General features: G+C 37.3%; 1 protein-coding gene and 1 long non-coding RNA gene across 2 annotated transcripts in view; both read left to right on the plus strand.

The window, feature by feature from the left end:
* Window positions 1-27,755, plus strand: part of LOC118268738 (uncharacterized) — a 242,283-nt gene that overhangs the window by 190,773 nt on the left and 23,755 nt on the right. The window lies entirely within an intron of this gene.
* On the plus strand, window positions 33-25,776 carry LOC118276971 (uncharacterized). Its single transcript, XM_050699687.1, has 6 exons — window positions 33-218; window positions 10,135-10,194; window positions 11,430-11,495; window positions 18,465-18,563; window positions 19,356-19,469; window positions 21,665-25,776. Exons 2-6 carry the CDS (start codon window positions 10,192-10,194, stop codon window positions 24,665-24,667), a joined length of 3,285 nt encoding a protein of 1,094 aa, XP_050555644.1. The 5' UTR covers window positions 33-218; window positions 10,135-10,191; the 3' UTR covers window positions 24,668-25,776.

The raw sequence follows: 27,755 nt of genomic DNA on the forward strand, positions 1-27,755 counted from the left end.
GAAGTCACCTACAAGGCGAAGGCACGCTTGCATTCAGCCAGAGTCAGCCAGTCACAATAGTGCGTGCGGGCGAACTAAACGCGCGCTGTTGGCGCGAAAACTTTGACGTTTCTGGCTGTATACGTTCGTGATCTGTGCCTCTTTTCGTATGTGACTTTTTTATTGGGTTATTTATTTTTTTAATTGTGGTGTCATAGTGTCGTTTTGGATAATATTAGGTAAGGGTTATTTCTTTATGTTAAATTATTTTAGAAATATTTATTTATTTAGGTTAATCGTTTAAGAGACAAATATTAATTAAGATATTATTAAATCTAATAATTTTATTGTAAGTTTTCTATAACATATTTTCTTAAATCAAAATTATAGTTACGCGAAATATTAACGTAATTCATAAACTACTACATGTAAATATTAATTGTTGCTAATATTTTACTAACGTTCATATTTAATTTAGAATTTCAAATTAGACAAATAAATAAAATGTTAAATTAGATATATTACGGCACTTACCCGAGTGCCAATTCGATACTCGACTCAGATAATTATTTAACACACCATCATTGGAATAAATAACACAATTAAATCGGACCTGCGACCGAGACGTGCATACTATATTATTATTCGAAATTAATATATATGGAGAGAGTAATAATTAAATAATGATAAAGATTGTCCAATTAGAGATGGTATACGCCGATAGTATAATGGTATAATTATAGGTTTGTGTTATTGTTATTGTAATTTCATTGGCTTACTGATTGAATAAGTCCAATAGTTACAAATGCAACTGCCGAGAAAGTCTCGACTTCTGTTCTAGGGTGGAGTACTATTTGGTGTGTTAATTATAATAATATTTATTAATTAATAGCAATCACTTGATATTTAAAGACATTTCAAAACATTTCATTTCTTCCTCCTTTTTTAAAAAAATACTTTGCCTCACTCTAGGATTTTTTCCTGTGTCGTGGGTGTGTTTAAAAATATACAAGTTCACATTAAAATGACATGTAGACCTGAAACAACAATTTGTGGATCACACAAAGAGTGGCTTCATACGGGAATCGAACCCGCTACCCGTTGTACGGCAGCCAGTTGCCCAGGCGCCCACTAACGGTGCAGTCAATTTGAAATTATTCTTAGACTTTTCGAAACTTTTGAAAATGTTTTGAAATCATGACTTCGACTATCATTATTTACAAAATGTTTTGGAATATTGCATTTTAGAAATATCAAAAGTAGTCGGTACACAGATACAGAACCTGCACTGTAACATCACACAACCACCTAATAATAATTAAACTAGTTAATAAGTAAACAAAACCTACATTTTAGGTAATCGTTATCGTGAAACCACGGCTAGTAGAAAAGACATCAACGCGTTTGTTTCAAAATAATTATATCATTTATTACGTTTCAATAAACTAACGCTGTATTTCTATCGAATAGATAAGAAATAGCATAGATAGACTACTACTATTTTTATGGAATAAGCCGGTAAACGTGTAAACGGATCACCTGATGGTAAGCAAACGTCGTAAACATAAAAACGAGCATGCATGAAAAGACCGATGACTGTTGATGAAGCGAAAGAGGTGCGTAAGAATCGTAGCAATTGGCGTTCCATTGTCTCTATCTACCCCCATGGGAGACAGGCGTGAGGTAATGTATGTATGTATGTATGTATGTATGTATGTACGAAAACATGGTACATTAACCACTAAGATAATCTACCGCACTTTACCTACCCTTTCTGTGCAACATAGGCATCATATATATTATATGACAAACATAACTACAGTCTACATAACACTACATAATATAAGTGCAACTACAGTACGCACTATCAACGGCTCTAACTGCGCGTGTCTAGTTATATTGTCTATCTAGGTAGAGTAGACATGGTGACGTAACATTTAGGCTATTGTGAACTGCTGAGTACTTTGTCGATTTAGTTCGTATTATGGACTCACGCTTTTGTATGTTAAATATATGTTCTTAAATATATGAGTGTCATCTACTAGTCAGTACTTACATACTACCTTAGCTTCCGTCACATTCAAATGTATCTGATCATGCAAAAACCTTTTTCGTTAGTCAAGAGCAATATGACTTTTGCTTGCTATTTGCTATTTGACTGCATGCTTGTCGCGATGGCTAGGCAACCGACTGCCGCGCAACGTGTAGCGGGTTTGATTCTCGCAATGACAACTCTTTGTGTCATCCACAAATTATTGTTTTGGGTCTGGGTGTCATATGTATGTGAAATTGTATGTTTGTAAATGCACCCACGAAACAGGAGAAAATCCTTGTTTGTTTGCTACTCTCAATCACGTCAGAATAGCTGAAGGTATGAGGATGAAATTTAGTACAGGGGTAGATTATGATCAAGAATAACACATCGGCTACTTTTTATTCATTTAGTGATGTACCCGTTCGTATCTCTGTAAATCACACACATTCTATTTTTCTGCCATACGTAAGTCATTCAAGTGGCTAGTTTCACGAAATTGTGACAAGTACGACCAATCAAATAGTTTAAACATTCAAAAATAGGGTCAAACAATTTAGTATTAATTTGCAATTGAATCCATCAACTAAAGTCATCATCGATCACAGTGATCGTCATTTTACCATAACCTCAATAACTGATTGTGATTACATTACACAGCTGTAGTACCATTACATAACAAGCTACATGTTGACCTGTCTGTCAGTCCGTTCACCTTTAGGATTACGCGTGAAGATACCTCCGTAATGGCGGCTTGAAGTATTTTATCTCACGTTGGCCATCACTTTTACTCCTCGCTGTCTTTCTCTGAATATTATCTGTCGCGAGATAATTTTAGATAATTAGGTATTATTATCACTTAGCACACGCTAAGGTTGTTGTGACATAACTTGGTATTACGCTTTCTTTTGACTGAAGGGGTAGGCAGAAGTATATATAACACCTAGTTTTCATCAGTTATGTTTTGAGTCCAATTTCTCGTGCAACAGGCATTTTTCTAAACTTGTTATTCTTGAGATTTTTCCGAGATTTACTTCAGTAAACTTACAAACTTTCGCATTTATAATATTAGGAAGATGTAAAATATAAAACAAAATGTACACCTCTGCCTACCACTTCGGGGAAGGTGACGATATAAAAAAAGAATGTGTAAAAAATTTACAGTATGTACGTATGTATAATGTTTGATACTTATTACTAATGTATTACTGAATGTCTCACTCGATTCACTCTCGATTTCATTCGAGTATGATCGAATGTCGCTGCATTAATTTTATTGCCGCATTATTAATTACCTGCCTAATGTGTGCGATGAGATCTGAATTAATAGCTTCATTTTATAGATGAATAGCTTTTGCCCAAGAGTTCTTATAATACGCTCACAAGACAATTTTCAATATTTTTTATTATTAGTAGGTAATAAGCAAAGTTCCACTCCGACTGAAATTATCTGTTTGGTATAAGAACATCATGACTAAAGAGATTCTTAGCGTAAAGTGGCGAAAACAAGTGGTGATAGGTCAATTATCCATTTTTTAAATCTTGATTTTATACGTTTTTAAGGCATTTTTCTTACAGAAAAAAACATCAGCCCCATGATAGTTAGGATACAAAATTAGTAAATGAAGTAGCTACAATGCTTTATTTATTCATTTAGGGATTAAAATGCGTATGAAGTTTCTTATCCAGGAGTGCTTTAATGCTTTTATGACTAGATCAAATATATTCAATTTTTTTGCGAATAAAAACGATCGACGTCGCAGACCAAAGCTAGTCGATCATAAACAAACTGAAATATCATACAAACGTATAACGAATGAGTGTATCGCCCATACTCGAGTATAACTGTCTTGTTCTAGTAATATTTATGTACAACTTGCACGCTACGTCCACATAAATGGGTACATAGAAAAAATATAACAGATTACAATCTCCAACATAAATTGACCTCCAATCGTAATGACTTACTTCGTAATTTGAGGTCAAGTTACACTGGATGGTAATCAAAGTTAATAATGTTTTGTTATAGCAATTTCAACCTTAATGCATCACAATAAAAAGGATTAGTATGCGTTAATGCGGAAAATTAATTTCAAGTCAGGATCCAGCATAATTTGACCTCAAAACGCGTTGATTTACTTCATAATTTGAGGTCAGCTTACACTGGCCAATTATATCGATGCTGGAAGTTTGTCATAGGAATATCAACCTTAATTGATTATAATAATAAGGTCCAGTATGTATTAATACGGAAACTTTGGATGATACTGAATATTGATAACATTGATTTATTAGTATTAATCGGCTTTCCGGTAATTAAGTCATAAATCTTCGTTAAAATTGTTCAAATTCACTTGTTCAATTGTCACGCTCGTCTACAAGTGGGGTAGGCAGAGACATTGAAAATTCTTTGACATCAACATTGTGTTTTTCGTCGCATTTTGGCTTCGATTACCGACCGAGCTATGTTATTTTACTACTCCCAGAGCATATTACCTGGTCAAGTATTTTCGTTGACTTTTAAGACAGGTAACAATTTCACTGTTATTTTATATACAGGATAATATAAAATAACTGTTGACCTCTTTAAGTGTGGGAGAGCCATGCTTCGGCATGAATGGTCCGGCTCGACCGGAGTGATACCACGGCCTCATAGAAAACCGACGTAAAACAATGCTTGCGTTGTGTGAGTGAGGTTACCGGAGGCCCAATTACCCCCTTCCCTGCCCTTCCCAATCCCCGATTCCTCAACAACCGTTAAATTCCTAACCATTAAAGACCGACAACGCACTTGTAACGCCTCTGGTCTTTCGAGTGTCCATGGGTTGCGGCAATCGCGTACAATCACGGCTGCACCAACCGTGCCGTCATTTTGACTGCACGGTTGGTGCGGTGGCTGGGCAACTGGCTGCCGCGCAACGGGTAGCGGGTTCGATTCCCGCACGGAGCAACTCTTTGTGTGATCCACAAATTGTTGTTTCGGGTCTGGGTGTCATGTGTATGTGAACTTGTATGTTTGTAAACGCACCCACGACACAGGAGAAAATCCTAGTGTGGGGCAACGTTTTTTAAAAAAAAAAGAAAGAAAGAAAGAAAAAGAAAGAATCATAGACTAAAAAAATGTGTCGGTGGCTATTAAACTTGTGAAAAGTGGCCTGTATGTATTATAACTCTGCCACCTCTCTGTCCGTGGATACAAAGCGTAATGTTATGTTACGCAGTCCCATCCCATACATAATGAATTAACTATTAAGCTATAAACAGAATATTTCCTACATCAACACTTTATTAGCCAAAGCAATTAACTTCAAGTGACTTCAGAATAATGTCGCTTAGAATAACTACAGCTTAGATTACACAGTTAACTTTAACTTTCTTAGTTATATAAGTTATATGTATTATGTTATATTGTTTTTTTATATGTATATGGAAGTGTTGGCTTTGATTTCCTGAAACGTATATTAATATTATTAATTTAATACCATTTTATTGGTAGATGTGTTTTAGTCACGTAATATAATAGGGATGATGTCGGGGTATGATAATTAAAAATCTATCTAGTTAGGTAATGAAAAAATATTAGACGCGTATTTTTTTATTTTGTCGTACATATAATATAACAATATTTGTGATCTGCGTGCTCGTTTGCCGACTTATATCATTATAAAAAAATGGTTGCAGAAGATATGTTGGCCTCATCTAGTTATTTTAAAACATTTACGTGTAAAAGCTTGTAACCTATTTGCAAAAATAAATATCGTTCAAGGCTCCTCTGGTGTTGCGGATTTCTATGTGTGGCGCTGATCGATTACCATCAGGTGACTCGGCTGCTCGTTTGCTGTCTATTCCATAAAAAAATATATCTAAACGGCTTGGTTTAAAACTATAAAATTTAGTATAATAAATAGGTATTGTCGATGTATGGTACTATGTCATTCTTTATATTTTCTTACCTGCATAGTAAATAGCTGTTTCTGTAGATTGTGAATGAAAATGTTAAAAATAAATACAATATCTACAATATCTCCAATCATAACATTTCTGTTCTCATAATTAACAGTTCATATCTAATATCTTACATTTGACACAAACCGATAACGTCGACGTTTAAGTTATTTATTTATCTTTCATTTTGATTGTGAGGAAAAGATAAAGTATTTAGGAAAGGAAATTATTGTTATCTAACTGTACTGATTATGTACTAAACAATATATAGCATTACGTCATCAGAGTACAATTTTTTTTACGTTTGATGAGTCGTCGTTTGGCCGATATCGGGAAATTATTATTGAAGTTTAGTGGCGTTGTATTCAGTATACGGCAATACGATCACCCTCTATCCTCTTTTAGATTACGGGTATACCTCAACCATTTTTTTTGTGGGATGAAAATCATCTAATGACTACTTCCGCCTTAGGTGAGGCCAGAGGAAATGTCAGACTCTTACTGACTAAATCACCCTGTTCCTTATCCTGCTTTTCGAGCCGGAGCTCGGGTAAACCCGTTAGATAGTCCGCAGCTCCGGATCAGGCATTCGCCCTACTCTGCGGTAAGCCTTATTAGTGGTGGATGTACCTCAGCTTATTTCTCCGTATATTAAAAATGCGGGACAATTTGAAAAATCACATAAGCTCCTATTAAAAATAAATAAATGGTAAAAAAAGAAAATTCATCACATCACATCACATGTACCCATCTTTCAAAGATAACAAACATTAATATTATTTATGTTCTTCTAAAAACTACATAACTCCTCGAACATTGGCCATTTCGTGTTGAACAGGCGTTAAGGCCATAATACGACCATAATAACTGTCTTGTTCACATTTCATTGAGACAATTATATCAACATTAACAACGTGTTACTATTTATTGAGCAGTTATACTGATTTCATTAAGACATTTACACTTTATTAACTAAAAAATCATGGTTTACTCGACGTAAATTAATGGAGAAAAACTCTACTAGTTTCGAGTTACAGAGGGATTCTTCTTCCTTAAGTTTTTATGGTTAACTACATTTTGCAACTAGCACCTAGCTTCACTGACAGACAGACTATTATTTGTTGACATTTCAAAAGTAGCTATTTGTGGTTCAATTGTTTTTTTTTAAACGTTTCCCCACATTAGGATTTTCTCCTGTGTCGTGGATGCGTTTACAAACATACAATTTCACATGCACATGACACCCAGACCCGAAACAACAATTTGTGGATCACACAAAGAGTTGCTCTGTGCGGGAATCGAACCCGCTACACGTTGCACAGCAGCCAGTTGCCCAGCCACCGCGCCAACCGTCAGAAATAAATGATTTAAGTTTGACTTTGACATCAAATATATTAAGTATAGCAAGAATCTAAGCTATAACCTTACCTATAGGGCCCTATAGGGCTATATGTACCGCATATATGTATAGTATGTCGGTAGTAGTGAATGTGGGCTGGCAAGTGTCGCACCTGCGCCTAGGGACTATCTAGTATCTAGTAAAAGCATGTTACTACACTACAAGTCATGAGAATATAGCGGACTAATGATATAAGTCCTATGTCATAATATCTTCTATCTAAGTGCCTGGTAAAAAGATCAGCATTAAAATGCCAGTTTGTCTATTATTTTATATTATAGAATACTAATAAAACAATAAATTTCTATTAGCGGAATGAAACCTAAAATGTATTGTTTAGTTAGTGTACCTTTTTATATCAAACTTGTTATTGCAGTGTGGTTTCACCCGCTACTCGGCTCATATTGAGGATAGCGTTCCTTGATAAATGGACTATCCAACACAAAAAAGAATTATTAAATTCGAACCAACAGTTTCGGAGATTACCACTTTAAAATCAACAAACAAATAATTACCATTTACGATATAACAATACTTACACTATCAGGGAATCAACCTCGAGATTCAATGCTCGACAGTCATATTTACCAACAAAATACTTAAAAGAAAAATTGCCACTACAAAATATTTAAAAAATCTGGGGGCACGGTAGTGCCCCCGCCAAGACGAGCCAAGCGAAGCGCAAGCGCAAGGGCACTACCTACCTTTTCTCGAAGCGCTTCGTCGTATCTTTGAACCTTCATAACTTGAGTTTGGGTTATACCAGATAAACAAAATTTTCAGGATATAATGTCAGTGGTAGACTTAATAAACCTCTAAAGTTTCAATTGCATAGCTCTTATACTTTAGATTTTATTGATATCTAAAATACCCCGATTTCGTCACTCACTCACTCACTCACTGATGATCAACAAAATTCTTAAGGTACTTCCTGAAGTCCTAGAAAACTGAAATTTGGTATGTAAGCTAGTATTAGTACCCAAACAACAAAAAAATCCTAAAACTTGAAACTTTTACCCCCAACCCCTTAAACTAGGGGGTGAAAGTTTGTTCGAGACTTCCGCAACTTTTGACGCTAGAGGTCTGAATGCGGCCGCGGAGGGGTAAAAATCTGAAATAGGGAAACTTAATTAAAACCTACAAAAAGAAATGAAATCCCACAAAAACATTTCATGTTAAATGTTGCCAAGACGAGACCATATTGCCTGCACTGTCAAAAAGTAATCAGATCTAGTGTGGAGCCAAGTTTGTAGGCGTGCAAACCTTGGACGTAACTGGCGAGTTGGCCGCACGGAAAGAGTTTAGAAGATTGAATAGATTTTTAAGCTCAAGCCCATATGACGAATAGCAAAAAGTCCGTGCGGCCGACTCGCCAGTTTAGTCCAAGGTTTGCACGCCTACAAACTTGGCTCCACACTAGATCTGATTACTTTTTGACAGTGCAGGCAATATGGTCTCGTCTTGGCAACATTTAACATGAAATGTTTTTGTGGGATAATCTTTCTTCGTACGAGTATTCTAGATACCTGTACCTCTGCTTATCCCTTAAACCATCTCTAGATTGGAAAGTAGTGAGAGCAAGGCTTTAGTAAATTGTATCACATTGTCTCTGTAGTACACAGTAGACACTGTAGCTGCGCTGTATACGTGAAATTCATGTTTACTAATTCAACTTCGCACATGTTGCTTCACACAATAGCGTGTAGCTCAGATATAATCTTTCAGTGCAGTAGTACCACATTTATGTTTTGCGAATTTTTTTATGATACACTGGACAAAATCACACTAACAATATAAATATAGACTAGTTACCTCCCCGCGGTTTCACTCGCTTTGCTCGGCTCTGATTGATCGTAGCCTGGTGTTATATAGGCTCTACACCTACTGCACCAACCGTGCAGTAAAAGATCTATAAGTAGCTCTAACGATCACTCGAATAACGAGGTCCAATTACCCTGCTTTTCAATCCCTGATTCCCCAAAAACCCTTAAATTTAAGTAAAAAAATAAAATTAAATAAACCTAACCCCCAAAAGGCCGGCAACGCACTTGTAACGCCTCTGGTGTTTCAAGTGTACATGGGCGGCGGCGATTGGTCACCATCAGGTGATCCGTCTGCTCGTTTACCGGCTTATACCATAAAATACTTCACTTAAATGTACATTTGATGGTTAAACCATAACAAATGCTTCTGATTAGCTGTGTCGCATGGTTACGGTAAATGCGATTTTACATTCTATTTCTATTTATTATGATGTAAGTGACATTTTATGACATAATAGTTGTATGTAGTACTCGTATATGTAATGATGCTGTTTTTAAATATAAATAAAGCGTAAAATAAATGGTGAAAATGATGTACATTGTATAGCGGCATTAAATGCCGTAATGTGCACGCCTTTTATCCCCGAAGTGGTAGGCAGAGGTGCACAGTCACACGGCACGTAATGCTACACCCACTTTTCACCAATTGTTTTATCCCGTGTAATAAGGGGTGATCTTATTGCCATATATTGGAATTCCTGACTCCGTGCTACTACTGAGAAATTTCTGGAAAAACCGAAAAATGCCTAGTAATAAAGTATAAATGAATGTCTATATACTTACTTACTAGCCTTTTCCCGTGGTTTCGTTCGCGTAGAATCTGACACAATACAATACAATAAATTAGTTTTTATTCCGCTTGTACTACATTGTATTGTTAGCGTAATCTGGTAAAGTTTCGATGGGATCCAATATTTTTCGGTGATATTAATGTAATATTTTTTCTATCTTTTCAGTTTCCAAGAGAGGACGAGTAGGACTCCAAATATTTGATACGGACAACATCGAGCAATATGGTAAGATATTATTGTAGTACTAATATACATACAAGGTTATTTTTGTGAAACAATTTTTGTTAAAAATCGGATGAATTTGATGTTTGTAAATACAATCCTGCAAAGTTATTATCGTTTTAATAATAGTTGACACGTGAAAGAACAAAGTTTCTCATGTAATGCTTTTTATGTGATCATAAACTTTTCAAATGGATAACTATCGTATTCAGAAATATACATATATGAGTAGAAATATACAGGGTGTCGTTTTGAAGCCGAGAAACATTCAATGAGATAACTCGGCAATCGATTCTCAGTCCAAATCAATAAAAAAATTGAGGGCATTTTTTTTTAAACTTAAAACGCGGCTTTGCACACACAAACTCAAACACGTACCTATTTGATATTATTACCAATTCCCTAAAAAATATTTTTTGACAGATTATTATGCCAAACTTAAATAATTTGTTATAGCCGTGTTTCTATCTATTGACCAGAAACCTTATTTTAAATCGAACATGTATGACTACTGTGACATGCCCGCTAGTTTTGTTGTGGTTTTAAAACTACACCCTGCATAATATATATTATGAATTCTAAGTTTTAAATAACAGGTTCGAGTCCTGACATTTTTAAAATGAGTTGACTATCTATGTTGTATCTAAGTATCTAACTTATATGAAGACAAGTGTAATGATGTCGTCTACTCAACGAGATAAGAACTACGGAAATGATACGGAAGCTGATTTCTTACTGTTGTGGTGAAGACAGACATAAGTGCGTATGTAATCATGTGTGTAGGGGAAATGGTATAAACAATAGAATAGGTTGTTTGATATGAAAAAGTCGTCAGTCTATTTAAAGTTCATATTATTCTGGTGTAGGGTTAAATGATTACATACAGGGTTAACATACATACTCTCCAGTACTAACTAAAAATCACGGTTTACTCACGTAAATTAATGGAGAAAAGCTCTATTAGTTTCGAGTCACAGAAGGACTCTTCATCATGAGTAGCGTGCTTAGAATCCTCTGCTAACGTCGGTCACCGGTGACCGCCACGACGTTCAATGTGTTAATGTACATGAGTAAACCGTGATTTATAGTTAATTTAGTGTCTTGCGATAGTAATTATAAAAACACTCGATTACTGTAAATTGAAGCCTGTAAAATTCTAATATACATAATATTAGTTAAAGAGTCAAGAGTGGTTGAGAGAAATTTCACTATAGTAATGTATTTTTATCATATTTCAGTGGGTCCGGTTGTGGTTGGCCTTCGGTATCTGTGCTGTATCAGTACGGTCACAACCCGCGAATACGGTGAGTACACTATATTTCTCCTACATTTTTTTCGGGGTAAACCCTCATGTGACCTCACTAAAGTTGAAAATAAGTTTGTGAAAGATATTATTGATATTCAATTCTCCTTACTGTGAATCCTTTGATCGATCCGGTAATCAAATACTTGAAAAGGTAGGTGACATTCGCAATTGTCAGCATTCGATCTACGAGGTAACTATTGTAAGAATTGTCTTTGTTTTTTTATACGTTGTCCCATACTAGGGGTTTCTCCTGTGTCGTAGGTGCGTTTGCAAACATACAATTTCACATACACATGACACCCAGACCCGGAACAACAATTTGTGGATCACACAAAGAGGTGCCCCTTGCGAGAATCGAACTCGCTACACGTTGGGCAGAAGCCGTTAACCCAGACTCCGCCCCAACCGTGCAGTCAATGAATAGTTTATTATAAATTAAATATAATATATGTCTTTGGAGTAGTGTCAAAACCTTTGCGAAACTAATACAGGAACATAAAATTGAAACTTAGACATCTGCCTAGCCCCTTATATAATCAATAACATTACACAATGTTCAGCAATGAAAGAATGAATGAGAACAGGTTCCATTCATTCATTCATTCATTGTATGAAAATAAACTACAGTCGCTTTCATTTATTGAGGAATGTCTGAATGTCTTCCTGGGAGAAAGTCTAGCCTAGGTCCAAACTATAGGAGTAGGAATGTAAAGTTATGTCTAGGTATTGTATTGTGATACCTAGGTTGACTCAGTGCTTCCGATTTATATATACAGGGTGTAAGCGGAACGCTCCCAAACGTCGCAAACAGGTGATGGTAAAAAACGTGTATTATTTAAAAAAAATAAAGAATTCAATGTTTATTTTAAGTAATAATAGTTGTAATCTAATGCTGAATTTTAATATAGCATGAATAATACAAACACAAAAACGATTAAAATTATAAAAACATAAACAATTTGTGGCGTTTTTCGGGAGCGTTCCGCTTACACCCTGTATAAACAAGTGTACCTCCGGGAGTTTAAAGCAAACAAGATATGTAAAATGATGTGATTATTTAGATTTGTTTTGTGTATTGAGATTTCAGAATTTATTAATAAAACAATTTATACAGCTAAAACACTAATTTTTACGAATTGGTATATTTTAAATCCTAGGTTCAAAAAAAGTATTCCGGAGTTGCGGACAACTTAAAAGGTTACCGGGGCTCCAGCTCAAAACAGGGGAAGGAACGGGGCGGTTTTTAATCAGTAAGAGTCTGACACTCCTTCTCGTCTCACCTAAGGCGGGGGAAGTCAATGAATGATTTTCCCCTCTCATAATAAAAAAAGGTACAAATAAAGTATGCCCCTAATGCAACTGCTTGACAAGGTCACTCGACTATTTTCTAGCCACGCCGGGAGCATTAGGCATGTGCAGTTATCACACATATGTACATACCACTCTTCATAATAAAATTGGCTCCCATAATTTCAAAGTGATAAACAAAAACAAATAATGTTTATTAGAAAAATGTCCACTTTAGTTTTGATCTCCCATTTTATTAAGGTCCCAACAGGAAACAGTCGATGTTGTATCGGAGCCTTTCACTGCCGGAAGTAGGTAGTTGTTTAGCTCGCCCACACGTTATGTAATATGTTACTATAGGTATATATGAATGATGAATATATATCTATATGATATTAAAGTAACAGGTTAAAATAAGTGCATTTATGTTAAAGTAGTAATGTAATAGCAATATTTACTTATCGATATTAACATTTTTATGTAATAAATTCTCTGACGCTGACTACCTTGTTGGTCGAGTGGTCGCAAGTGCATCTGCCGGACAAGAGGTCTCGGGTTCCATTCTCAGGTGGGGCAAAGTATTACTGGATTTTGTATGGCAATAGGCTCACCTTCTACTACATGGAACTTATGATAAGAATGGTAAAAAAGTGGGTATACATTATATACATTACGTGCCGTAATGTGCACCTCTGCCTACCCCATCCGGGATAAAAGGAGCGCGTGTTCGAAACATACCAATGGCAAGTACCAATGTGACAATATCCTAGTTAAACGTACTTTCCAAGATTATTTAGAACTTGGGCTTATAATTTCTAATTATAAGTTTGAAATCGCCATCCCGTATTGAGCAAGCGTGGCGATTAATGTTCAAACCTTCTCCGTGTGAGAAGAGGCCTTTGGTCAGCAGTGGCCACTTATAGGCTGTTGATATGATGATGTGATAGCTTAAAACAATATCACGCAATTTTTAGTATGTTGTTAAAAATATACATATAATACATAGTCTTTAAAAAACCTCACTACAGAAGCGGACCTGACAATAAAACCTAGGAAGCGGTAACAAGCTCAATAAATTATTGTTTGAATCAATGAGCCGATGCGCCATTGAGCCATCGTAGCGGCGTCACTTCCAGCCGTCCATCAGAATAATTTACTACTTACTTAGAGTGCGGGGAAGTCATTACTAAATGTGTGTATGTATGTTGTATAGATGCCTATGTATTGAAGTATCGACTATGTATTGCTTGATTATGTAATGATACATAGGCTATCAATCTTACCGCCCCGGAGCTGCGGTAGCGGGTTTACCGGGGCTCCGGTTCGAAAAGCAGGAGTAGGAACGGAGTGGTTTTTAGTCAGTAAGAGTCTGACACTCCCTCTCGCCTCGCTCAACGCGAGAGAAGTCATTGGATGATTTTCCGCCCAAAAAAAAATTACTCAGAGTTATTTAATGTTTACTTAACCCAGTCCTCGGCAATTGATTTCGATACAAAATCGTTAATAAGGAATAGTTTGAGTAAACATTTGATGTCTCTGAGTGCGGCCACTAGTTAGTCTGTCGCGCAACGCGTAGCTGGTTCGATTCCCGCACGGAGCATCTCTTTGTGTGATCCACAAATTGTTGTTTCGGGTCTCGGTGTGGTGTGTATGTGAACCCGTATGTTTGTAAACGTACCCACGACACAGAAGAAAATTCAAATGTGGGGCAACATTTTTTAAATAAAAAAGTTAAATATGTGAAAGACTTTACTCAAGCGTAGTTTTGCCATTTGAAAAGAAAGAAAGAAAAATAAACCTTTATTAGCCTGTAGCTATTTTATTGATCAGACTGTTGTGGTTGTGAATTTTAAGTGTAGAAGAGCCATGCTTAGGCACGAATGGGCCGGCTCGACCGGAGTGATACCACGGCCTCACAGAAAACCGTCGTGAAACAACGCTTGCGTTGTGTTTTGTTGTGTGAGTGAGGTTACTGGAGGCCCAATTAAATTCTAATCTTCCCAATCCCCGATTCCCCAACAAACCTTAAATTCCTAACCCCCAAAAGGCCGTCAACGCACTTGTAACGCCTCTGGTGTTTCGAGTGTCCATGGGCGGCGGCGATTGCTTACCATCATACGTCTGCTCGTTTACATTCTCCATAAATACCGTGTTGACATACAGTTTCGTAAAGTTTTCCCCACATTTGGTTACTGCAATAGTTTCATAGAAGCTAGCCCATCCCAGTGAGCTTTTACATAAGCGTTGGCTGCGTTGAGTAAATACTAAATTATACTTAAACTGACATTTATATAGTGGGCAAAGAGTAATTTATTGGTTGGTGCGGTGGTTGGGCTAATGGCTGTCGCGCAACGTGTAGCGGGTTCGAGCCCGCACGGAGCAACTTTTTGTGTGATCCGCAAATTGTTGTTTCGGGTCTGGGTGTCATGTGCATGTTAACTTGTATGTTTGTAAAAGCACCCACGCACGAACGCACGACACAGGAGAAAATCCTAATGTGGGGTAAAGTTAAAATAAATCATGGAACCATGTGTATGTGAAATTGTATGTTGTAAAATTAGGCTTATGAGGTTCTTGCCTAGGTCACTCTTTAGGTTTAATCCCTCTCTGCTAATTAAATCTTTTAATGTTCAAGGAAATGAATTGAAATTTCCTATATTTCCTATAGGAAATATAATATATTTTCCTACAATTAAAATACGCATAAACGCATATAAATGCCATTAAATACAACATATACATATATTGCAATTACTGTACTTATGCTAGGAATGCGTTATGCAACTTGATAGTATGAAGTACCTATTTGATATTAAACCATCAAGTATTTGATACTGTATGACCTGTTACGACAATATACATATATGTATGTATATGGTAGTTATTAATTGTTACATAATAGTTGTAAGATGAAATGCGGTCAAAGTAAGATGAGATAGTATTGCGATACTGTGATAGTAACCGCAGTCATTTGATAGGATTTCGGTTGCAATGTAGGGTAAATATTGTGATGTAATTGTTGTTGCTTGTTTTTACTTGATTGGCTAATTAGATAGCACGCAATGTTTTCCTCGTAGATTAAGCCAAACGCCGCAAAAAGGTGACGGTAAAAAAGACATTTACTTTAAAGAATATAAGGAATTTAATGTTTATATTAAGTCATAGTTTGTTGTTGGAATGTGCCAAATTTCAGTCGGAACGAATAGGATTACTTAAACATGTATGATGTAGGTAGATATTCCACCATATTCTATCTACACCTAATTCGGAGGCTGCCTCCAAAGTATTTATGTTCGCTAGGTTACGTTTTAGTTAGATTATGTATTAGTATAAGGTATGATGGGACTGGCATACACGTGCGTGTAAAAGTCCCTAAAAATAAATAAAGAGAAAATTAAATAGTAAAAAACTGCTTAAGTCTGATGTTGAATGAATAACATTAAAACTAAAACTATTAAAACTATAAAACAAAAAAGATTTAGCGTTTTTCGGGTGTGTATCGTTTACTCTCTGTACCTATAGATACGATTACAAATCCCCAATCAACTCACTGCTTCCTTCCTTATAGCGCTACCGACATACCATTCTATATGACATGAGCGCGGACCACGGAAGAGCATTCCCCAGCCATGCCCATGTGTAGCCACCTTGGGCCGGGAAAGTGGACGGACTGGAAAAAACCGCACCAAACGAAAGTGGCTTCGCCTTTAGTTTTTATTAGAAACATATCAATTCTATAAGAGTGAAGTTTTACTGGATTATGGGATCGGCGCTGTATTATTATTTTAGAGAATATATTATTTAGAGATTATGTTTTTTTAATCTGGTTCTTGTTTTATGGTATAAGCCGGAAAATGAGCTGATGGATCACCTGATTGTAAGCAATCGTCGCCGCCCATGGACACCCAAAACACCAGAGGAGTTACAAGTGCGTTGCCAGCCTTTTGAGGGTTTGGAATTTATTTGAAGCATGGCTCTGCCACACTTAAATGTTAGTGACAATAGTATGATTGAGCACGGTTTTAATTGTTTTCGATCCACTTGTGAAGTATAAGTTGATATGCTCATTATCTGCTTATTCTTTAAACCGATTACATTCCATCTAACCGTGATAATTTTATACTAGTCGAGTAAACTATAATTGAGCTTCTGAACTTGCTAAAGTTTTCAGATATTTATAATAATTACGCCCCATGAATCTATATTATGTACATATAATAAATCTGTAGAAGGGTCAATTCTGTACATTGAAAATATTAAAAAAATAAATAGCAGAGGCCCTTCGATTAAACAAAAAGCTTAATCTAATGTTATGACATGCAATAAAGGGAACGCAACGATTTAACGATAACAGCTTTTAAAACGATAACAGTTAAAAACTAGTTATAAGTTATTACACAAGATATGTACCTACATATAACTGATTTGTACTTGGTTTAAACGGTCCATTGCCCGCGGTTAACACCTAATACTAAACGGAGTTAACGATTAATTATACCTATTATAACGAACTTTCTTCCGTTATGTCAGGCTCTATTACGCAATTACGTCATATCCGGTTTCTCAGTTCACTGGTTCATATGAACGGAAGTGGATCATGTAGGTTGTTGTCTATTATTTTTTTTATTAATTGTTTTGTTCTTAAATTGTACTGTGTTGTATTGTTTGTGGTGGAATTGATTTCGTACCGTATTCAATTGTTGTACTTAGTCATTGTTTTTAAGTGTGCTATGTAAGTGTGTGTCTTATGTAAGTTTAAGTTTTTGGGAGGTCTGGATTAGATTTCTCTGATAGGTAATTAACTATCTCTACTTTTCTTAAATGTCCATTGCCCGCGGTTAACAGGTTACTAAGAGTTAACGATTAATTATACCTATTATAACGAACTTTCTTCCGGGATGTCAGGCTCTATTACGCAATAACGTCATATCCGGTTTCTCAGTTCACTGGTTCATATGAACAGAAGTTCATGTAGGTTGTTGTCTAAGATTTTTTATTAATTGTTGTTCTTAAATTGTACTGTGTTGTATTGTTTGAGGTGGATTGATTTCGTATTCAATTGTTGTAGATAGTCATTGTTTTTAAGTGTAGTCTTGTCTTATGTAAGTTTTAGTTTTTGGGAGGTCTGGATTAGATTTCTCTGATAGGTAATTAACTATCTCTACTCTTCTCGTATGTAAGTTGTAAGAGATTACCAAGGGAAGTTAAAGTCAAAGCATTTATTACAATGAATCCTAAATTAGACCTAGAATTACTTTTGAAACGTCAAATTGAATTGTCCGTCAGTCTGTCTGTTAGTGCGACTAGGTGCTAGTTCCAAAGTGTAGCTTCGAATGGAGAAGACTGAGCAAGAAACTCCATGTGATCTCCAACCCGAGCCCGTATTCCAAGCAAGGAGATTATGGCATGCAAACTTCATTTCTCGTGCTCTCAGGGGCTGTTGATGATGATGACTTCTTCTTTTTGAGGGCATAAAATATCCAATGACTTGACACCGCCTTGGGTGAGGCCAGAAGGAGTGTCAGACTCTTACTGACTAAAAACCATATCCTGCTTTTCGAGCCAGAGTTTCGGTAATCCGCTAGGTTGTCCGTAGATACGGATGTTGATTGACTACTTGCTATTGTAATTCTCAAGTTCTAGCATTTTTGTTTACTCATGTGTTGTTGTTTGTTTTCAGCAAGTGACACAAGATGGCGCCGCATTCGGCTGGGGTTGGCAGTTGTCGCCGCTGGGGCAGGCTTCCACCATTGGACATTATTACGTTAAACTACCACAGGTAAATATTTTAACGTTATAAACATTGGTCTCTGAAGAGGTGGGCAGAGGTGCACACGTGAAACCATAGCCACTATTTCCGTGGATGCAGTGCCGGCGTAAGGGCCACTGATACCCCGTGTGAAAATATTGTGGCGCCCACTTGAGGGGAGCAATATCAAGTGTTAAGTAGTTTTTAATTTTTTGGCGACCCCCAGAATTTGTCGCCTGGGCCATCGCCCCATCACGCCCCCCTAACGCCGGCACTGCGTGGATGTGTAATGGTCAACTAAGGGATTTCATACCTATGTAGGTATGTATTTAACAAAACCGGGCAGCACGACTCTTTGATAAATGAAAACATTTTAAACTGCGACTTCCAACTCACTTATATTAAAACTAACTACTTACCTAAAGACCTAAAGACAGCAACACATCACCCTACACCAAGTGTTAAATATCTGCAATCCATTTTCAACCTTACCACACAATCCTGTATCTTATGTAGAAGAGGCGTATAACCCAGCTGTGGAATGTCACAAGATTTTGATGTGATGTGATGTTAACGCCATCCTTTATTTATTGCTTGTGTACCTTATAATAAACTAATACTTACTGCCTCAGAGACATTTAATGATCCCTTAGTAACGATTTTGTTCCGACAACAATTGCTAAGGACTGGGTTAAGTAATCATATCATATAGGTACATCAAATGACTCTGAGTATGAGGGTTACTTACATAAAAATAAATCAATACCTAAGTCTAATAACAATATTTAATCCTTCTATCATGTAATATTCTTCTGTTTCCAGTCTGAGCAGCAAGTGAGGTACGGGCCCAGTGGTGGCTACCAAGCTGGACCCGCTGGGAACAATCACGCTCACTCCGCTAGTGTAGTGCAGCAAGCAGGAGATTTAAGCCAGCAGGTATATTTTGTATTTATCTTATAATTAGTTTACATCTAGATCTACTTGAAATAGTAATAGACGGATTGTAGAGTAGATTGCTTTCGTCACCACCCCTATTTTTACCGTGGGTATATTAAAGGTAGACTATGATTCTATACATTTGACATAAACCGCGTAGTAGCATTTGCCAGAAACTTGCACCTTACATATTCATAAAAAATGATCCAACAGTGCTTGATTTTAAAATTGTTCAAAAATTTTTGAAAATTCTAGTATCGTGTGTTTTTGAACATCTTTAAATGATGGTGGACGACCGGGGCTGGTGGACACGAAAAAACACTTCTCGTTTAAACTGTATCTGTTGATTATTAAACTGCCAATTCCGGGACCATTGTTTAAACGACACGAACTTAAACCTGGAATTAAGAACTCTAACCCATTTACCAATGGAGATTACGAAAAACCCTCCTTATGTAATGAATATATTTGTCTTATGTAATGTCCTGACGTTCCTAAAGTTCTCAGCACAAGTAAAATTTTTAAAAGCGGTTTAAAACTTTTATTCCTTCCTTTTACAAAAGTTAACAAAAAAATTCACACGCAACGTACTTATTACGTGACAAAGCAAAGAGCTAGATGCACTAGACAGACAGACGAACGGAACTAGCTTTCAATAGGCTGAGCTAATGTTTGTTCTGTGCAAAAAGAAACGAAAGTGCTTTAGGGAACAGAGAGTAAAGTTCCCTAAGAAAAGGAGGATCCTCCGACCAGGCGAGGTGATCATGCCTGGCGGGCGTTCTGCCCAACTGTTGTTCGTTGGGATTTTCTATCCGTGTTAATTCGCATGTAAACTTCATATGTGCGATGCAGGATATTTGTGACGTCATCCATTGATTTGCTCGTCGATAGTCTATGTGCGACTTCTGTCATCTGTCATCTGTCACTTGTCAGTGTCGCCACATCACTCCCCCCAAGGCCGGAGGTCGATCCTGTTGAGACGGCTGTCGATGCTTGAGATGAGCGGTGCCAGAGCCAGTGTAGAATGTCCCCTTAGTTCCAGTGAGTCGGAACTGTGCCGCTGAATGCCCAGTGAGTCGGGTGAGCGGTGCAGGGTGATACTCCAGTGAGTCGGAGTAGTGAAGCTCGCAGTGTCCCACGGTGAGTCGGGGAATAGCTGCTGCGAGGGTAGGTGCGTAGTGGCTGGCGTCTGCGTTGACGGGAGGAAGACGTCCTCAGACCGTGTGCAGAGTGCTGTGCCTAGACGCTGATGAGGCCGTAGGGAAGAACCAGGCTGCATATCTTCGATGTAGCGTGTGGTGGTCCCTGATGAGGCCGAGGATACTGGTTGGCTGCGACTTGATTACCGCTCAGCGGAGAAGTGATGGGTGAGGGAAATGGCGATAAGGATGACGGTGCTGATCTGCTCCGTGAAGGTTGGTTTCAATCACGTCGGGGGTCACCACTTTAGGGAACAGAGAGTAAAGTTCCCTAAGAAAAGGAGGATCCTCCGACCAGGCGAGGTGATCATGCCTGGCGGGCGTTCTGCCCAACTGTTGTTCGTTGGGATTTTCTATCCGTGTTAATTCGCATGTAAACTTCATATGTGCGATGCAGGATATTTGTGACGTCATCCATTGATTTGCTCGTCGATAGTCTATGTGCGACTTCTGTCATCTGTCATCTGTCACTTGTCAGTGTCGCCACAGTGCGATATGTAATATACACCCACACCTCTGTAACTAGTTGTCGTGGAGGTATTTTTTGCAAGTACTTTCGATTTCCTTAAGACTAGACAAACACTAGTACTTATAGATTTAACTGAGTGATTTACTTAAATTTATGTGATTTTATTATAACTTTCGTCTGAAATGTATACCAACTAAATTATTTTTTTTAAACTTTGCCTCACACTTGAATTTCTCCTGTGTCGTAGGTGCATTCACAGTCATAGAAACATAGATTTCACATGCACATGACACCTGCATCTAATTTGTGGATCACACAAAGTTCTTAGTTTTTCTCCCTAATTTATAGCATGATGTCTATGTAATCTTTATGTATCAGGTCCTATCTTTGTAATAAGCTCTGTGCTTAATGCTTAAACAATATACGATAGTTGCGATTCGACTTCATGACTATCTATTTGACAGAAAACGCTGAAAAAAATAATATTTGTCTACCATCATTTATTCACCACATACCTCTCATTACAGGCACAAAATCTCTACTTGCAAAGACCGAACGTGACCCAGGTACCAGCGCCGCCAGCATCCAACCAGCAGCCAGTGGACATCTATCTCCTGCAGCAACAGTACAACCCGGTGCTCCCCACCCCCACCTACGACCACAACCAGCTACGGTACAACGACCCCCAGAGGGACCACTCGAACCCTCTTCCGCAAGAGGACTCCAACGAGTATCACCCCCAAGTCCTACAAGTCTTCAAAAACCACAATTGTTCTAACCAAGACTCATCCGATGAATTACAAAATGATCTGGATAAATCTAAACAGTTATTCGATGAAGTCCCTTCCTATGACATTCATGATATTAATAATTTTGGAGCCACAAATGCTCCTAGTACATTTTACAGAGGTACTGTGAAGTTCAGGGTTGAAACTCCACGTGATAACGCTCGCAGTGAACGATTTTACTACACAACCGCTGAGACTCCTTCTACAGCGCCAACAGAAAACGCAACTCAAGTCGGTATTGATAAACTAGTCGCCTCTACCCAAGACCTCATTTCTAATGAAGATCTAATATTCATCAATCACGCTGCAGAAAAACATGTGAATGATCAATCGGATGAAATAATCAAACCACGCGCACGATTTTATGTGAGAAATAATGGGAATACTAATTCTAAACATATTACTATAAAAGCTAAAATCGAGAACATACTTAAAAGCGAAGTCGAACATTTAGAAGACGATCAAAAGAAAGAAAATGTCTTACGTTCCAATTCTAACAAGTATGACTTTGCAACTCCTATTGTTGTACAAGACAATTCTTATAGCAACTTCAAAGACCAGATAGTTGACAATCTCGTATCTACAATGGTTCCTTACATGGAAGATGGTTACCAAATAGTAGGAGTGAGCGATACTTCCAGGGAAGCTTACACAGATGATAGCAAAGCTGAGGACGATGCGTTAGTTACAGTTACTCCAAGACCTGTGAACCAGAACTATCTCGCACCAATCACTGTAGCACTGAGACTATTGAACGCTAACGACACGGAATCCTTTAACACCTTAGAAGACCATGAAGCATCAGACAGTGAATTAGTATCAGATACAGTACAGAGCCCACCTAAAGAAAAAACTATAGTTGAAATACAAGAATCCATTCCAGTAGAAATAACTCATATAAACGATGTAGAAGTACATGAGTATGTAGATTTCGATGAAGGCCGAAGCAATAACAAGGGATCTTATGATGTGGCGAAGAATATATATAACACGTACGTTGATGCTCTAAAATCATCTAAAAAGATTCAGGATCAGATGAGTAAGTTGCTTTATAAATATGGTGCGACGAAAGATAATAGTCAGGAGAATAATGACAAAGATGAAGGACAGAAAGAGCCGTTGGAATCGAGTGAAAATATGCAATCCCAAGTCGAAGTCAGACCTAATGATGAAAACGTTCAAAGAAGTGAACAGTATCAGTATTACGAGTATGGCAACGGCAATTCCAAGATAATCCAACCTATTATTATAGAAAAAGAGGTGCCTATAACTAAATTCGTTGATAGATTCATTGAGAAAAAGGTACCGTATCCACAGCGTGTGGAAGTCAAAGTACCAGTCGATAGGCCTGTACCTGTGGAGGTACCCGTGGAGAAAATTGTTGAAAAACCCGTCGAAGTAACTAAGTATGTTGATAAGCCCTACCCGGTTGAGGTCCCTAGACCTTATCCCGTTGAAGTTAAGGTTCCTTATCCTGTAGAACAAAAGGTGTATGTTGATCGCCCCGTACATATTCCTTACCCAGTGGAAAAGGTGGTTGAGAAGCAAATATTACACCCGGTTCCCATACCCACTCCAGTTGGCATACCCTATGAAATCCAAGTACCTGTTGAACATAAAATATTATTCCCAATCCCATTTGATAGGCCCGTACCAGTCCCGGTAGAAATCGAGAAACCGGTTGAAAGAATAGTCAATAAAGAAGTTCCTGTACCTTACACGGTTGAAAAACGTGTACCATACCCAGTTCACTATGAAACCAGAGTTCCTGTCCCATACCCGGTTGAGAAAAGAATCCCAGTGCCGGTTGAAAAGATTGTTGAAAAACCGGTTACAATAACCAAGTATGTAGACAAGCCCATTCATATCCAAGTGCCTGTACCTCAGCCGGTTCCCGTGCCAGTACATGTTCCCCAACCTTATCCGGTCGAAAGAATAGTCGAGAAAAAGGTTCCTTACCCGGTCCACGTAGACAGAATAGTGGAAAAGAAAGTACCAGTCGAAGTTCCCTACCCAGTCGAAAAAGTTGTGGAGAAAATTGTGGAAAAACCGGTTGTGGTAACCAAATATGTTGACAAACCTTACCCAGTAGAGAAGAAAGTGCCGTATCCAGTCGAAAAAATCGTCGAGAAGAAAGTTCCCTACCCGGTCCAAGTCCCGTATGAAGTTAAAGTACCTTACCCGGTTGAGAAGATCGTTGAAAAACCGGTTCACGTACCAATACCTGTATACCGTTATGGGTATAATAACCAGGGAAGTGAATCTCGGAACAACGCTCAAACCGCTCAAGCTCAAACTCAGTACAATACAAACGAAAGAAATAAGAAAGCTCCAATATTTATTACTCAGTTTTACCACCAGCTTCTAAAAGAGAAACAGAGACAGACTATTCCCTTACATTCAGTCCATTGGGGCAACCAATACGCGTCTTCCTACCAGTACATAAACAACACTTCAGGAAATAAATTGGAAGAAAAGAAACCTAACCCATTATCGAGTTACTTATCTTATTTAACAAATGGACAAAGTAAATCGAATCAGTACTATGGTCCTGTGCCAATGAAAAACCAAGATGATTGGTGGCAGAACAATAAAGATTATGTTGTTGAAGTCAAAATGAGGAGGGCGGATCGTGAACCAAGGCTTAGTAAGTTAAGGATTGAGTACGGAGGGTTCAGACCTCCCCTAATACCTAGCACTGAGGTCGACTTAGACGGTATGCCCATTCATAAGGAATCGTAAACGTGATATAGATTGTAGATTGTGAGATTGTCATGAAGAAATGTCAGGCTCAAAATGTTCCAAAAGTTGCAATCGGAAATTATTTTGCCGTGAGAGTAAAAAATAAGTTGGTTAGCCCGCCATTTTTTGTTGTGTACCATTATTTAATTATCTGTGGTCTGTGCTGTTACGAACAAAATTTTGTTTCTACTAAAATACTAAGTTCTTTATCATTAAATCGATGCATTTTGGCCAAAAGAGCGACATTTTTGCGGCATAGTATTAAACAAAGTCGATTTCTCTGTCCCTATGTCCCTTTGTATGCTTCAAGCTTTAAAACTAGACAACGGGTTTTGATGCGATAGAGTGATTCAAAAGGAAGGTTTTTATGAACAATAGGTACTTGCGTAATATATCACCATTGCACCCATGCGAAGCTGGGGCGGGTCGCTAGTAGAGTTATAAACATTATTCAATGAAGAAAAATAAGCTAATTCAAAATATGTATAGGTACAACTGTAAATCGCAAAAACCTGTTGCTGATTGCCTCTTTTGGTCGGAAAGCATCGAAATTGTAATTTATTGTTCTAAATACAGCCAAGATTGAATGATTCTGATTCAATTCCCTATTAAAAATGGTGAGTACGAAATAGAACTTGTCGAAAACACGAAATGATTGCATAATACAATGCAATGGTTAGCTTTAAGTAATTCTAGACTAGACCTAATTGAACCTTTATGTAAAAATTACTTAATTTATTTGTTAGGAATGTTTTAATTTTCAGTATTTCGTTAGTTTTTAAATGTGTGTCATAATTTTAGTACTTAACTTACTTTACTTATATTGTAAAGTTACTTATTATTTCTATGAATACATACTCAGTAATTAATTTCCTTTTTTGTATCTAATTTAAGTTGATTTAAATGCCCAATGAGATTACCTATTTGAAATGTCAACTTTACGCATTTTTTATAAGTTTTATTTTATCTTATGATAACTATAAATCGAAATAGTACCTTATCCTTTACTGAAATTATTTATTGTATTTTAGTTTGTAAGTAAGCTCAATGTAAATATTATGGATTAGGATTGTTGATTATTTGAAAAATTAAACGATAAAGTAATTGAAGTTGTATTTTCATTTTATGTCAGTGTACCTACCCACTTAGGTATACATAATGTGTTACCATGCCATAATACTGCCTCGTTGACGAGTGGTCACAAGAGCGACTGCCGGGCAAGGGCTCTCGGATTCGATTCCCAAGTATTACTAGGTATATTTAGGATTTTCGAAAAATTCTCAGTGATAGCACGGAGTCTGGAATTGTGCCCAGTATATGGCAATAGGCTCACCCCTTATTACATGGAACTTATAACACAAATGGTGAAATGTACCCACTTTTAGGTATGGCATTACATGCCGTAATATGCACCTTTGCCTTCCGCTTCAAGGATAAAAGCGATGTCATAATATTTTGCATCAAATCAATATGTACCATACTTATTTATATTTCTTACGCTAGAGAAAAAGGGACTTGAAAACAAACAAGCATTTGGAATTAAAAATAAAATTTATTTTTCATTTTGAATATCTCACAAATCCTTCGACACGTCCACCTCGCAGGCAAAATGTACTACACTAAATGATTACAAAACAAAGCTCATATATATATATATAGATATATATATAAATATATATAACTACATTTAAAATAGTATTATGTATTTCGGGACAACTGGTCGCATCGTCCTCTCATAAACACTATTGCATTATTTCGTAAAAATAAAAATATTTATGTATTTCATGATTTCTTACCCCCGATATTAATATACCGAGTTCATATTAACAATTACGTTTAAAAACATTAATTTAAAGTAACCTGCGGTTTAGTTTTGTATTTTATTTAATTCTACTGTTCACTACTACAATAAATAAAAGCGTTACATACAAAATCACTTGATTGCATTTGAAACTCTATTTGTTACATGCCTTTGTAAATAGGGCCGTATGATTTGTAATATGACCACCCTAGATAAAAGGACATAATTTGTATTTGAGCAAAATAAATTTCTACTGTATTTGAAGTAATTAATTAACAATAATGTAGCGAAGTATCATCATGGCGCCAACGTTGAACAATTTGGCTTAGACAACACGACAGTCGCCGCCGACACGTCAGAATTTGTGATTCCATGTAAAAGTTTATAACACTACACTTAATTATATATTAGAAAAGTGAGCCGCGGCCGCCCGGCGCACACAGACAGACATACCTACTTCATATAACATTATCACTAACGTATGCAGTCCACACACCGACAAATGATCAAACGAAAGCTCCACACGATTCGAAAACGAAGGTTTAGTGAATCACAATATAAAGGCTGTTACACGGAGAGACAGCGGACAGTGAGACGAGCGGGACGAGCGTCCTCACATTATTGCTACAACTACAGGTCCGTAATACTCGATCACAATACAACGTACAACGTACACGGCTAACGATTTAAGTGAACTTACTACGCGCTCCCACACTTTGACACTTTCTAATTCAGCCTTATAATTAGAAAGATAGGCCGCGGCGGCCGCGCCGTCGTGTGGCCGTCGTGCCGTCACCGCGCCGTCACCGCGGCGTCACCGCGCCGTCACCGTGCCGTCGCCGCACCGTGACCGCACCACGGCCGCACGACCCTTACAATGACATATAAACATTTTATCGCTATTCAGAGACAGCCATATTTTGTATTTATATTTTGTTATATTGGAAAATGAAAAAAAAATATAATTAACACTAAGCTAGATTGTATCTGTTGAGCTCAAACTCACTTTGTACATTATTACAACGATTAAAATACATAATGTAATAGTATATAAGCGATAGCACAATAACGCGGCCTGGCCGGGTGTGCCGCGCGCAGTATTAAATAATGTCTTTTAAAAAAACACGATTTCATAAAACAAAGTTCCAAATATAAATTAAATAAAAAGCGCACAGCACACACGGACAGGCGGCCGACTTATCTACAGAAAAAACAATCATGTAATAATAAAATTCATGACACGAGTAAAATTATTTATACAAAGATGCGCTAACTGAGAGCAGTGTA

This window comes from Spodoptera frugiperda, chromosome 17, assembly GCF_023101765.2.
Source record: "Spodoptera frugiperda isolate SF20-4 chromosome 17, AGI-APGP_CSIRO_Sfru_2.0, whole genome shotgun sequence".
In the NCBI taxonomy this organism is placed as follows: domain Eukaryota; kingdom Metazoa; phylum Arthropoda; class Insecta; order Lepidoptera; family Noctuidae; genus Spodoptera; species Spodoptera frugiperda.